This window comes from Lampris incognitus, chromosome 1 (assembly GCF_029633865.1).
Source record: "Lampris incognitus isolate fLamInc1 chromosome 1, fLamInc1.hap2, whole genome shotgun sequence".
In the NCBI taxonomy this organism is placed as follows: domain Eukaryota; kingdom Metazoa; phylum Chordata; class Actinopteri; order Lampriformes; family Lampridae; genus Lampris; species Lampris incognitus.
In genome coordinates, this window is record NC_079211.1 from 13,951,587 (window position 1) to 13,965,493 (window position 13,907).

General features: G+C 45.4%; 1 protein-coding gene across 4 annotated transcripts; it reads left to right on the forward strand.

Annotated features, from left to right (window-relative positions):
• The first annotated feature begins 1,118 nt into the window (after positions 1 to 1,118).
• Positions 1,119 to 9,960, forward strand: cysltr1 (cysteinyl leukotriene receptor 1). Of its 4 annotated transcripts, none has more exons than XM_056290664.1 (2): positions 1,119 to 1,186; positions 7,564 to 9,960. In XM_056290664.1, exon 2 carries the CDS (start codon positions 7,570 to 7,572, stop codon positions 8,593 to 8,595), a length of 1,026 nt encoding a protein of 341 aa, XP_056146639.1. In that variant the 5' UTR covers positions 1,119 to 1,186; positions 7,564 to 7,569; the 3' UTR covers positions 8,596 to 9,960. The 4 variants fall into 4 exon arrangements, with proteins under 4 accessions (XP_056146639.1, XP_056146667.1, XP_056146657.1 ...); XM_056290692.1 differs by having other exon boundaries at positions 1,125 to 1,186; positions 7,568 to 9,960; XM_056290682.1 differs by lacking the exon at positions 1,119 to 1,186 and adding an exon at positions 1,410 to 1,457.
• The last annotated feature ends 3,947 nt before the right edge of the window (positions 9,961 to 13,907 follow it).

The following is a 13,907-nucleotide window of genomic DNA, read 5'->3' on the forward strand; positions in this document are numbered from 1 at the left end:
CTTAGAACAGATGACCTACTCCACACGGCTCCAAAAAGAACTGAGAGAAAAGCCATGGGGAAAATGGTGTTTATTTAGCCAAGGCGACAAATCTTTCATAATTATTGTATGCACCATGTGTGATATTTCAAATTAGGCAAATTTGCATTGATTTATTGGTCATCCCATGACCCCCATGTTTGCTTTCCTTTTCTGTTTGTTTTTTTTTGTTGTTGCCTACTTGCTGTTCTTTTAATGTAAAAAACAAAACAAAACCAAAAACCGTTCCTAAATAAAACGTTTATAAAAAACGAGTTCACATGTCCACAGTATCGACATCATATTTTCTTTATACTGTAAAAAAAGAGGCTCATTAGTAAATACAGAAGAAATGCTCACAAATCAAACAGGCCATCCCATCATTATTTCAAATGTAATATCTACAAATGTAATATCTACAAATGTAATCTCTACAAAGGAAGCTGCAAAAACAATGTTGTGTGACGAGGCCCTGGGCCAGACAGAATGAGACGCACAGTGCCATTCAATATTGACACGGGTTGCAAATGTAAACAGGCACCGCATGCACATTTTGCAAGTGAGCAGCCTGTTTTTTCCAGGTCACCTGTTGGAGGCACAAACTCTCACACTGCAACCAGTAAGAAAGGCGAGCGCAGCAAACCGTGATGCACACGACGAGCCATATAAGACAACGTACCCAAGGTTTTTGGCTGGGATACCGTTTCAAGGCACACCCACAAAATACACAACACAAACCTGCTACTCAGATGAGGAGGCATGTTCATGACAGGTGTTCCCACCATGATTAGGAGGACTGAAGTGAACTCACAGGGGATCCTTTTCTCCCCACCTTTCATGATGAGAGAGGGCCTTCTGCGTGAACGACAAGCGAATCCAAATCTGCAGGGGGGACACTTTTTTTTCTTTGCACTCATCTTTTGTGCATTATCTGCGGCGTGGGTTTGAAAACATGATATCACTGCCTCCTCGCGCTATCTTGTCAAATGAAAGAGGGCAGGCCTCACGTTGAAAAAAAGAAAAAAGGAAGCAGCCTCGGAGAGGACGCGGCCGCTCTGCAGAATAAAAACAACCCCTCACGGCCGCTGTCCCAGTCGCGGGGAAGCAGGGGGCCGGACAGAGAAGGAAGCAGCTGTCTGTGAGGGCCAACTGAGAGGCGCAACTCCCTGTGAGTATGGCAGCTCGGCCGGAAATTGGATAATAGACTTTTAAAACGGCATTAACACTTTTTTTTTAACTTTTTTTTTTTACATTTTTATTTTTGGGCTTCGCAAATTGTAAACGCAATCTTTTTCTTCTTCTCCTTTTTTAGTTGCGAAAAGGAATGAGTAATAATTAAAGGACCGCGTGTCGGCAAGTCGGTAAAATGCTCAGCATCAGTAGACTGAAAACGGGGCGCTGAGTCGCGCGTCAGAGCGCAAATCAGCGGAGGCGCCACGGTGAGAGATGATGGTCCGAAATTCAGGCAGAATAAAAACCTTGTTTTTTTTCTGTTTTTGTTTTTTGTTTTTGCCCCCCCCACTACAAACGAACAAAAACAAACAGCGGCATTATTAGTTTCTTTCTTTTTTTCCCCTGGACAATTGTGGAGAAGGGATGAATGGCAATTGAATGGGAGCTTCTCTCCAGTGTAAGCATTTCAGTATTTTCTGACTTTGCGCCACAAATAGACCTAAAATAGACGTGAAACTGCACGATTATTAGTGTAATTGCATCGTTGTGCAGAGAAGCAGCGCAGCAGTACTGGACTGGCAATTCTAGAACGCTTGACTTGTCGCCATCTACAGGCTGGGGGTATTATTGTGGCTGTTTTTTTTGTTTTTTTTTGTTGAGGTTTTAGTTTAGCTTAGTTTAAGTTTGATTTGAGAATGTTGATTGAGCGGTATAGAGAAAGCCAGAAGGAGTTACATTGTGTCTTTGTGGATTTAGAGAAAGCACGTGACAGGGTGCCGAGAGAGGAGGCGTGGTATTGTATGAGGAAGTCAGGAGTTGTAGAGAAGTATGTAGGAGGGGTGCAGAATATGTATGAGAGAAACGTGACCACGGTGAGGTGTGCGGTTGGAATGACGGATGGGTTCAAGGTCGAAGTGGAATTACATCAAGGATCAGCACTGAGCCCTTTCTTGTTTGCAATGGTGATGGACAGGTTGACGGACGAGATCAGGTAGGAGTCTCCGTGGACTATGATGTTTGCAGATGACATTGTGATCTGCAGCGGGAGTAGGTTGCAGGTTGAGGAGAGCCTGGAGAGGTGGAGGTATGCACTGGAGAGAAGAGGAATGAAAGTCAGTAGGAGCAAGACAGAATACATATACATGAATGAGAGGGAGGACAGTGGAATGGTGAGGATGCAAGGAGTAGAGGTGACGAAGGCATATGAGTTTAAATACTTTTCTGTTCAAAGTAATGGGGAGTGCAGAAGAGAGGTGAAGAAGAGAGTGCAGGCAGGGTGGAGTGGGTGGAGAAGAGTGTCAGGAGTGAGTTGCGACAGAAGGGTACCAGCAAGAGTTAAAGGGAAGGTTTACAAGATGGTTGTGAGACCAGCTATGTTATATAGTTTGGAGACAGTGGCACTGATGAAAAGACAGGAGGCGGAGCTGGAGGTGGCAAAGTTGAAGATGTTGAGATTTTCACTGGGAGTGATGAAAAAGGACAGGATTAGGAACAAGTATGTTAGAGGGACCGCTCAGGTTGGGCGGTTTGGAGACAAAGCAAGAGAGGCAAGACTGCGATGGCTTGGACATGTGTGGAGGAGAGATGCTGGGTATATTGGGAGAAGGATGCTGAACATGGAGCTGCCAGGGAAGAGGAGAAGAGGAAGGCCAAAGAGGAGGTTTATGGATGTGGTGAGGGAGGACATGCAGGTGGCTGGTGTGACAGAGGAAGCTGCAGAGGACAGGAAGAGATGGAAACAGATGATCCGCTGTGGCGACTCCTAACGGGAGCAGCTGAAAGTAGTACTAGTAGTAGTAGTTTAGCTTAGTTTAAATGTTTATTTGGGAAGGGACAGTACATTAATCAACATTCAAAACAAATGTAAATGTACCCGAGTTAGCTAACAGGCTAGTTTCCATCGGCAGTCCCTTTGCATGATGGTGTTAGGCATCCTAGGATAATGAAATAGTGCCAAATAAATAAACAAACAAAAAACTAAATAAACAAGCGTGCAACATAGTTAATATACAATACAAGAACAAGAGCAAACAAACAAGAAAATATATACAGAATATACAAATGTAGAAAAAGATAATAAAGATAATATAGAAAATAATATATATAAAAAGGCAGACATACAACACAGTGAATACGGTTAAACAACATATTAAAGGGGTGTGCGAATAGCATCAGTGTTGGCATTGTTGGTTCTTAATAAGCAATTTCCTGACATAACACTTAAATTAATAATAGGATGGGGACCCTCTAGTTGATTGTGGTGGTGAGTTGCATTGATGTGATGCTCTAACGGAGAAGACGGCCTGACTAAATGCAGTTCTGCTGAGTGGGAGGGTGCAGGACCCTCCAGCTGCACCTCTTGTAGCTCTGTTTGTGGTAGATTTGAAGTTGATGAAGCTGGACAGAGGAAGAGGAGCTAAACCATGCATGATCTTATGAACTAGGCAGACATTTTTGTATTTGATGAGGTTTTCTCAACTAAGTAGCTCATACTTCAGAATATGGCAGTGATGAAAAGTGAATGGCTTCTTGTGTAAGGCTTTGAGTGCTTGTCCGTATAATGATTCCAATGGTTTTGATGTTGTAGTGTGTGTGTTTTTTGAGGTTTTGCATAATATGATGCAGGTTCAGGAACACTTTGACATTTTATTTGAAACGAAATAGGCTGTGGCATTCTATGAAGACAGTGAGTGTTAGTTTTTAGAGACGTGTTTAACTACTTATATGAATGAACCTTTCGATTTCTAAACAGCTACTGAAATGGCTTGTCATCTTTTCGCGTGCTTGTGGTTTAGTCTTCTTCTTCTACAAACCCAAAACTGAATAAAATTGGAAAACAGTGCAAACACTTCTCAGTCGGTCATGACTGAAGAGTAAGATATCCATCTTTGTTAAATGTTTGCCAATAAATTCCTTGAGGTTGTAATTAAGAGCTATGCAAATAAACTTGACTTGACTAAAGTTCTTGGGTAAACTCCGTGGGAATGCCGTGTGTGTGTGTGTGTGGGGGGGGGGGCGGACACGCATTTCTATAGCCACGTTCTCCAACCTGTTCTAACAGAAGATGAGCCTTCATGTTGTGACGTGTAATACTCTGGGTGTCAGTTGTGTTATGGCCCCTATTCTCCGGAATCGAACCCGTCAACTGCTTGGAAGGCAGCTATGCTCACCACTATACCAACATCACTTGCTTTTTTTCTTAATACTAGTTTTGTGCATCTACTTGGTCTGATGTCATATCTTGTCTGGGAAAAGCAAAGGACACCGTTAACTGAGGTGAGCACTGATACACCATTTTTCACATTCTAAAGTAAAAAAATGGAACTTGACATTACTTGTAATAATCTTCTTCTAGTTAAAAATCTTCTCAATTATACATTAGTACTTGGTAGAAGAGAGATTAAAGTGTCTTGTTATACTTTTGGTAATGTCCTGCTTTAAGCTAACTTTAAGATATAGCAAATATTAGCAAACATGGCAGTTTGGGGCAACTTGTCACAGTAATTTTGGGGTAAGTTATCACATGTGACAACTTGCTCCAGCATCACCGAGACAAGTTGCCGGTATACATAGATAGACACAGAGAGTCTGCTTGTCAGTTGTCAATTTTGTGAATGTGTTTTTAAGCCCGCCGACCCAAAAAAAAATAAAAAATAGCCGCAAGCGGCGATTAACGGGCTCCAAGCAGTATTGCAAGATAAGATCTTCAACTATAGTAATAAGATATTGATATGTCAGTTCTAGCGCCCCCTATTACTTCCAAAAAATGTTGGGGTGATTGTGCGTGACAACTTTCGTTAAGTTTGAACAATCACATTGCTAGATATAGGCAATACAATCACTATGGGCCACACCTTAAATTTTGATTGACATGTTACTTCGAAATGTGACGACATATCAAAATTCTTTAGTCAACTTTTTATCAGTATTGTCTGGAGATGACGCATATCAAATTTCATGCGAATCGGATGAACAGCCTCAGCGCCCCGTTTTCAGTCTACTGATGCTGAGCATTTTACCGACTCGCCTACACGCGGTCCTTTAATTATTACTCATTCCTTTTCATTTTACTTACACTTTCGTTTTTTTTTTAAATGGCGGGAAAATTTGGCAGGCGGGACATTGGCGGGAATGGGTGTGTTAGATTCGGGAGCTTCCAAGGAATTAGAGGGGGGGGGGGAAATAAGAAAAAGAAGGCAGGTATGAAAAGGAAGACTGCAGATGTCTCTTCATCAGATGAAGATGAGTGCCCGTGCCATGTTTATGTGGAGCCATTTGCGAGCAGCCGTCCCAAGAGAGACTTCGGTCCAGTGCATGAAATGCAGTGGGCTCATGCAGCGTGCACGCACCCCTGGCAGGGCAAGTCACGTGTGCAAGAACTGCAGTTCTGACGATGAGTCCGACTAGTGAGGTTTGAGACCTGGTGTGAGATTTGTTTGAATGCTTGAAACCTTTTATTTGAAAGTTTGTTTGAAAGGATTTTCCAGTTGTTGTAGTTGGGACTGATTCAACGGCCACATTCCAGGATGATTCAAGTTCGATGATTAATCAGTTTTTGTTTTTCCATTGGCTGAATTTAACTTTGAGTTAAAAAAACATAACCGGTACTTCTACCTGGTTCGTGTTTCATTTGTTGCAAAATCCATTGTGACATCTTACCCCACACAGTGGGACAATGTACCTGTTGATGGGGCAATGTGTCACATGTGCACACTCACCATTTAAATGCCTATAACTGTACTGAAATAAGATATGAAAATGAAATTAATACAACATATATGCCTGGGACTTAGTTCTTTCATTTGGTGTGCAATTTTTAACAATATGATGTCTTGATCCCAAGCGCTATAAGAGTGTGGAAAGTGTGACAAGATTAACTGTTCTTATGATCTTATTAGAAAATAGCCGGAAATCATCAGATAACAGCTGGTTGTAGGCTATAAGCCATAACCAGCTAGATGAATTTTCACCGATAGCTCGCTGCCCTTTTATTTTTTTATATGGAAGAAACGGAATTGTGGCCCTGTGACAGGATACCGTGCGCAAATATGTTCCTCATTTTTGTGGGTTTGGCCCGAACATTTAGCAAAAGAGAGTGCACGTCCGGGACGACAGTGGCTCATAGTTAGAGCAGGTCGTAACTGTGGAGGGTTGCTGGTTCGATTCTCGGCTCCCCCTTGCAAAAGTGTTGATGTGTCCCTGAGCAAGACGCCCAACCCCTTAACTGCCCCCGATGAGGTGGTTTTGCGCCTTGCAAGGCTGACAGGGGTGCTAATTGTAGAAGTGCTGTGAGTGGCTGTTGCAGCTGGAGAAGCGTTGTGTAATCTGCAGCCCATTTAGTTCCGCGAAGTCAGACAAATCACATCAGTTATTGGACAAGGCAGCAGTCTATTTCCCTCCCACAAACAGAACTGTGCAGAACTGCCGGATGTGGGGGCCAACAGCCCCCACTGGTCCAGCTGGAGGGTGCACACACCCAGTTTTTCCCTGTATCTACATTTTTTATGTTACAAATCAACAAAAGCTACTACATTATGAGATAATTAGTCAAAGTTACTCACATTAAATGATAAAAGAGCAGAAACCTCACACACACACACACACACACACACTTCTTCTGTGGTATTGTTGTGGATTTTCCTTTATCCTTTTAATGGGCTCTTGCCCCAGCAACCTCTGGGGAGAATAATCATCGGACAAATATTAAAGCAAACAGAGAATCTTTAATGCATCTGCAGATGGAGAGACATAAGGCCACACAGAGGTTCGTCTGTGAGGATATGCTCTGCCCCTGAGCTGGAGATAGTGGTTTCTTATAGAACAGCCCGTCGCGTCATACACTATGTTTCCTGCATCAACTAAGGTGTAATCTTACAAAGGAATGCAGGAAACATCTTCGTTAATCGCGTTCTGTGCCTCGTGAGTGTCTGTAAGTCTGTTGCACTTGTCTTTTGCTGTACCAGGCCGTTCCTGGGATGCGGCAACAGGGAGGCAAGCATGGTAACAGTTGCTATGTGGCCCCATGGAAGGTACGCATGAGAACAATGGGTATGTGTGTCTGCAGTGAGTGAGAAGTTTCATACACACAGAGAAGTGGAGAACTACAGAGTACATACGGAGTGCATTTGGACTACATTTTGTACTCCACAGTAGCAAGCCATGATGTGCATGCATCCTTTTCCTTTGCTATGAAATGCATTTAATTCCCTCCAAAAGGAATTAAAATATAAAATGGTGATGTGCTTGTCTCATTATTTGTTTAATGTATTGAGTTCCCAGATGCTATCTTGTGTTTTGCTCTCATTTTCTTTTTCTCTTTTTCTCTTTTGGTCCCTTGTCCCCTGTCTCCCTTTCAACCTCTCTCATTCTTAGCCAGAAATGGACCAGATGACGGGCAGTGCAGGCAATAACACAAGTCATTGTCCATCCATCGATGACTTCCGCAACCAGGTTTACTCTACTGCCTACTCCATCATCACGGTATTTGGCCTGATGGGGAATGGCTTTGCCTTGGTGGTGCTGATCAGGACCTTCCGCCAAAGTTCCCCTTTCCACGTCTACATGTTGAACCTGGCTGTATCTGATATTCTGTGTGTCAGCACGCTGCCCCTTCGTATCCTCTACTATGTCAACAAAGGCCAGTGGGACTTGGGAGACTTCCTCTGTCGCATAAGCGCCTTTGCCTTATATGTAAACCTCTACTGTAGCATTTTTTTCATGGCTGCCATGTCAGTCACACGTTTCCTGGCCATCGTGTTCCCTGTACAGAATTTACGACTAACAACGATTTGCCGTGCACGCCTGGTGTGTGTATGTATCTGGATGTTTGTCTGTATTGCATCCTCGCCTTTTCTGCTGACTGGCCAGCATATTGACCGCAAAACGGGGAAAACCAAGTGCTTTGAGCCCCCAAGTGGTCCCAACTTAAAAAATCTCCTCATTCTCAACTACCTGGCTTTTGTGTTGGGTTTTGCCCTCCCCTTCCTGATTATCCTAATCTGCTATGTTGGCATCATCCGCACCTTATTGTCCCGCAACCATAGTGCCAGGCGCAACCGGGCCAATGACACCAAGGCCATCCGCATGATTGTCATTGTCATGCTGGCCTTCCTCATCAGCTTCATGCCGTACCACGTGCAGCGCAGCATCCACCTCAGCTTCTTGTTCCAGAAAGGCAAAACCTGTGAAGAGCAGGTAGCCATGCAGAAGTTTGTGGTAGTGACACTGTGCCTGGCTGCCTCCAATTCATGCTTTGATCCACTGCTCTATTTCTTCTCTGGGGAAGGATTTCGCACCCGACTGATGACCCTGCACAAATCAACAAAGGTCAGGGGCCTGCAACAGTCTGCCAAGTTTAACACCGCTGCTGAGCCAGGCTCAAGGAAAACCAAAGAGTTAATGTGATGGGCGGTGGCTTGTTTTTAATGGGCATCAGACTGCCTAGCCCGAGTAAATATTGAAAGATGATTTCTGCCGTCACCAGTAAAGAAAATAGCGAGAGTGAGGGAGAAATGCTGGATGGAAGGAAAGGAATGGATGGAGGGGCATGTAGGCTACTCGTGTATTTCTATGGAACACTGTAACATAAAACAGATTACGCTATTCAATAACATAGGCATATACACTATATGTACAAAAGTATTGGGACACCTGGCCATTACACCTACAGGAGCTTTTATGACATTCCATTCTAAATCCATAGGCATTAATATGGAGTTGGTAGAATCGTCCAAAATGTCTTGGTATGCTGAATCATTAAGAATATCTAGCAGGGAAGAAATTTCACGAACTGACTTATTGCAAAGGTGGCATCCTATGACAGTACCACATTTGAATTCACCGAGCTCTTCGGAACGACCCATTCTTTCACAAATGTTTGTAAATGCAGACTGCATGGCTAGCTGCTTGATTTTATACACCTGTGGCAATGGGTCTCAATGAAACACCTGAATTCAATGATTAAGAGGTGTGTCCCAACACTTTTGTCCATATAGTGTATATTGCTGAATATGTACTCAATCTTGTATATTACATAATATAGAATAGAATAGAAAAATAGACTACTATTTAGTAGTCATTTTATACATACATACAAAGGAAATCTTACCTGGATTATTGAGCATCAAGACATACAAATGAAATGTACTCTCTGCGTTTAACCCATCCTAGCTGTGTAGCAGTGGGTAGTCACTGTGCAGCACCCGGGGACCAACTCCAGTTATTTCTTCCCATTGCCTTGGTCAGGGGCACAGACAGGAGTATTAACCCTAACATGCATGTCTTTTTGATGGTGGGAGGAAACCAGAGCGCCCGGAGGAAACCCACACAGACACGGGGAGAACATGCAAGCACCACACAGAAAGGCCCTGGGACGGCCTGGGGTTCGGATCCAGGACCTTCTTGCTGTGAGGCAACAGTGCTAACCACTGGGCCAGCATGCCGCCCAGGGAACCCTGGGAATAAGGATTTTGTGTAGATAGGAAAAAGATATATACAATGCGTTTTGAAAATGGCACCGTCCGTCCAAAGACAAATGACAGTTTGTAATGTGTGTAAATGTATTGGAGCTTATGTAGCTCGGCAAGTCTTTTAATCTGAGTTAAAATTTGAATGTAATGCTCAGCATCGCATAGTCACATCGAGGATTTCACTGAGGTGACACCTCTGGAGTTATTTACAAGTTTTGATAGAATCTACATCATACAACACACTGCTGTTATATTTTAATGCATGGGGTTTTGGGGACTCATAATTAAAGTTTCCTCAGTCAATAAATGTTGTCCTCCATTATTAATTACAGTATGACTTTCTCAATACCACTGGATTATAGTAATAATAATAATAAAGTCATAAAGAAGAAGACTGGATTATAGTCAGGCTGTGGCAATTACATGAAGGGGCAAACTGTCCACTGGGTGTCAGTCTTGTACAGTCGTGCAAAGATATCCACTTCCTCTCTTTGTGTCTTTCTGCCTCCCATGAGATGAATAAGAAAAATCCATTTTGTTGTTTTGACTTTTCATTTTATGAACTGGCTCTGAAGCATACAGTAAGATGTAAAAGTGCATTCACGAGTCTCCAAGAGCGACATAAATCACTATAAAATCATCACTAGCCATGCGGTTGTGAGTTGCACGGAGTCCAGAAAAAACAGCAACAGAAATATGAAATAGACTGCATTACCAGACTACAGCAGAGGAAATTTACCGTGCATCTACTAAGGGCACTGTTTTCAGACATAAATCCTGCTAACAGATCCGTTCAACATGACCCTCAGTAAGGCCCTCTGAGGGACCAGACTGTTGAGGCTAACACAGTTAATATAGAGCACATGATCTGCTCCCTCCTCTGTTCAGACAAAAAGATTCTTGTTTCTTTCTGGAAATGCACAAATCTAACAGATGGGACTTGACTGAAAGCAATGTTTGAGTACCTCGCGTTGGAGATACGGAGCTCCGGCTCCTGGCCATGGAGGAATAGAGGAAAGTCCCAACCTAAATTTCTACTCATCGGTTCCCTGCTTTGTTGACCTCGAACCTTGATAAACAATTCGTGGAAATCAGTGTGGTCAAACGTATTAGAAGAGAATAATTCCTGTAAAAGAAATCATTGCTGACATGCGTCCTCCATTTTACCGGCCCGTGTGTGTGTTGACCCGTAGGTTTCCATTTTTTTTCAGGGCTGGTTAAACGGTTTCAGGGCCCTGTCGGGTGGTCCTTTCTTTTGATGAATCGACGTTTTTACCTTTTTCTAATCTGTGCACCTACGTGTGAACCGAGAGTTTATTGTCTTGCGAGTCTTTATTTCAGATAATCTCCTCTAACAATTCACTTTTTAGTCACACCATTCACTTTGAGAACCTTGTCTATAAAATACACCCAAACTGCGGTGTGTTATCTGTGAAATTGGCCTACAGTGTGTTATTGTGGTGTTTATCCTGACACTGTAAACGATAAAAAGAAAAGCATTTTGTAAAATAGTGTCATATTTAGATGTAAGTAGATGTGCAGTATTGTCTTATCACTCTAATGTACATGAAGACTTCTTCGCTAACTGTTTCTGAACACCATTCAGTCTGCAAACTTGTATTTTATTGGCCTTTGTGTACTCAGTCAGCCTCACGCACATAGCCTGTACAGTTCAGCCAGTCTCTGTGACGGCTCGGGCAGGCTTGGAAGGGGAAAACGAGGGCATTGTCCTCTGATGTCCTACAAATGCAATCATGGTTTAGTCTCGGCGGGCTTCACATTCTCATGATGAAAAACAGAACAGCACACGATGACAGACAACACCCTCCCCCCTTAATACCCTCGACTTGGATGTGGAAAAACTCCACAGAAAAACCTTTCGGGATGAAAACGGGTGAACCCAAAAGAAGACAACTGATGGAGGGATGACCTCGTCAGGACAGATCGGTGCAGAGCAGAACCCAGGCGGCGCGAGGTAGACCATGCACTGGCAGATTTAGAAAAAGAAAAAAAAAAGGAAAGAAAAAGACTTAATGAAAGTTTTTAGTGGCCGACTGAGATGGCGATGCACACAGAAGCATGTCAGTCATGTTTCCCAGACTTCACCATGTAGCAGTCTGCGGTCAAACCAGCCGCCACCTTATTTCCTCCAGCACGTACATGTGTTGTGCGATTGCTGCCTTAGTTATCGTTGCTATTATTATTATTATTATTATTATTATCACGGCGAGCCGGCATGGAAGAGGTAACGCTCTCTCTCTCTTTGTTTTTTTTTTTTTGGATTTCCTCCCCTTTTCTCCCTAATTGTACTTGGCCAATTACCCTATTTTTCCGAGCTGTCCCGGTCACTTCTCCACCCCCCCCCCGCCGATCCGAGGAGGGCTGCAGACTACCACATGCCTCCTCCGATACATGTGGAGTCACAGTAAGCGCAACTTGGGGGAGATGTGCACTGATAGCGCATGGGTTGCTACTGTCACTCCCGGCCCCAACAACAGGCGGAGCAAGGGGGCGGTATGGGGAGTGCCTGTCCTGGAACAGCACCACCATGCGCCCCTGGCCGGGCATGCGCACCCAGTACATTACTTAACCAGGTCACTGCTAGTGGATGGGAAGCTTGGGTGAAAGCCCTTTCTTGCGAACGGGACAATACACCCATAACTTGTCCCCTTGCATGAAGGCCTGCCCAAGGCACCGTGTGTCATAGGCCCTCTTCTGCCACACTCCATAGCCGGCTCGGGCCTGGCGGGTGCAGGAATCGCAGCAGTGCATGTGCAGCTCCATGTCTCGTCGACAGCCAGGCCAGTAGAACCACCGCCTGGAGGCGGTAGAGGGTCTTGGCATTCCCGTTGTGCCCCCCCCCCCAGCGAGCTATGGACCTTCTGGAGAACCTGGGGATGGACCATACGGCCCACCAATAGCTGCAGGTGGTCGTTCTCTTGTCTGGGAGCCTGCCACCTCCGGTATGCCCCTCAATGGGAGCTCAAAGTTTCCCCATTGAGAGTGGTAGGCCTTTACCTCGGGCCCCAGCGCTGACACCTCCGTCCACTTGGGGTGCTGCCCCGTCTCCAGCCAACCCCTCACCAGTGCCAGGGTCATGTCTGCCTCCTGCTGCTGCCTCAGTTGCTACGTGGTCAACGGGAACCACCTTTCCTCATTGCTGGCGGTCTGGATGGCCACCACCGTCTGGTCCTGTTCCTCTTGCCGCTGGTAGTATCGATACTCCAATGCTGCATTGGGGCTCTGTGGTGAGTGGCACCTGCTCGGCGACTGGCTTGCTGGTCCCTGAGACAGCTCCTCCTCAGGCCGGATCAGAGCGCCATGTTTTTCTTGCCAAGGGTGACGGTTGCCTCCGATACATTAACACGGGCTCCCTAGCAGGTCAGCATGTCCAGGTCGATGATGCATGGGTCTTGGATGTTGGCGAGCCAGAACTCGTGTGCCAGCTCCTGGTCTCCAGCCCGGACTCGCAGTGACTTCTTCCCTCTCATGCCAGCTTTTTCTTCTGTCACCATCATCAGCTGGGTGTTGGTTGGTGAAAATGCCAGGTCACACCAGGGAAATAGTAGACTCTGTCTACCAGGGCCTGGGAGGATGTACCATCGAGTTGGCAGTCCAGATACAGTCCGTTGGTGTGACCTAGACAGCCAACCAGCGTGCATTGGCCTTGAAGGGGGGCTGGAGACTGGAGTGGCGGTCCCCTCACTAAACCACTCTGCTGTCATTTCCCCACCGGCTGGGTGACTCTGACTTTTGGTGCCGGTGCTGGGTGCTATGTGACCAGGCTCGTCCCACTGGTAACAGCAGTCAGTCAGCTGGGGTGGATGTCACCTGGATGTTGGAGGCCGTCGCCAAGACTGCTGTGGTGGAAGCTGAACTTGGTAGATCTCTTCTACCTCTTCATCATAGTCGACCAACCTGACGTGCGGTCGGAGAGTGGGGGCCTTCTGCTGGGTAAGCCACGTGGAGAGTACCGTCTCGGCCTGTTCAGCTTTGCAGAGAGCCTCGCTGAGGGATTGAGGAGAGGCAGATATGCTGGTGCAACCACTCTGGCATGAGCCCTTGCAAGAAAGTGTGGAGGGCCAGCTCCTCTTGGGTGCCTGCGTTGAACTGTGGGTAACCATGTCAGGCGTGGAGCTGCACATCTGTGGCGAAGGTACCCAGGCTCTCCCCCTTGGCAGCAGCGGCTGGCTTGCTGCTCTGGTCAGTGAAAGGTCATTGCCCAAATCGCCCCTCCAGTGCCATGGT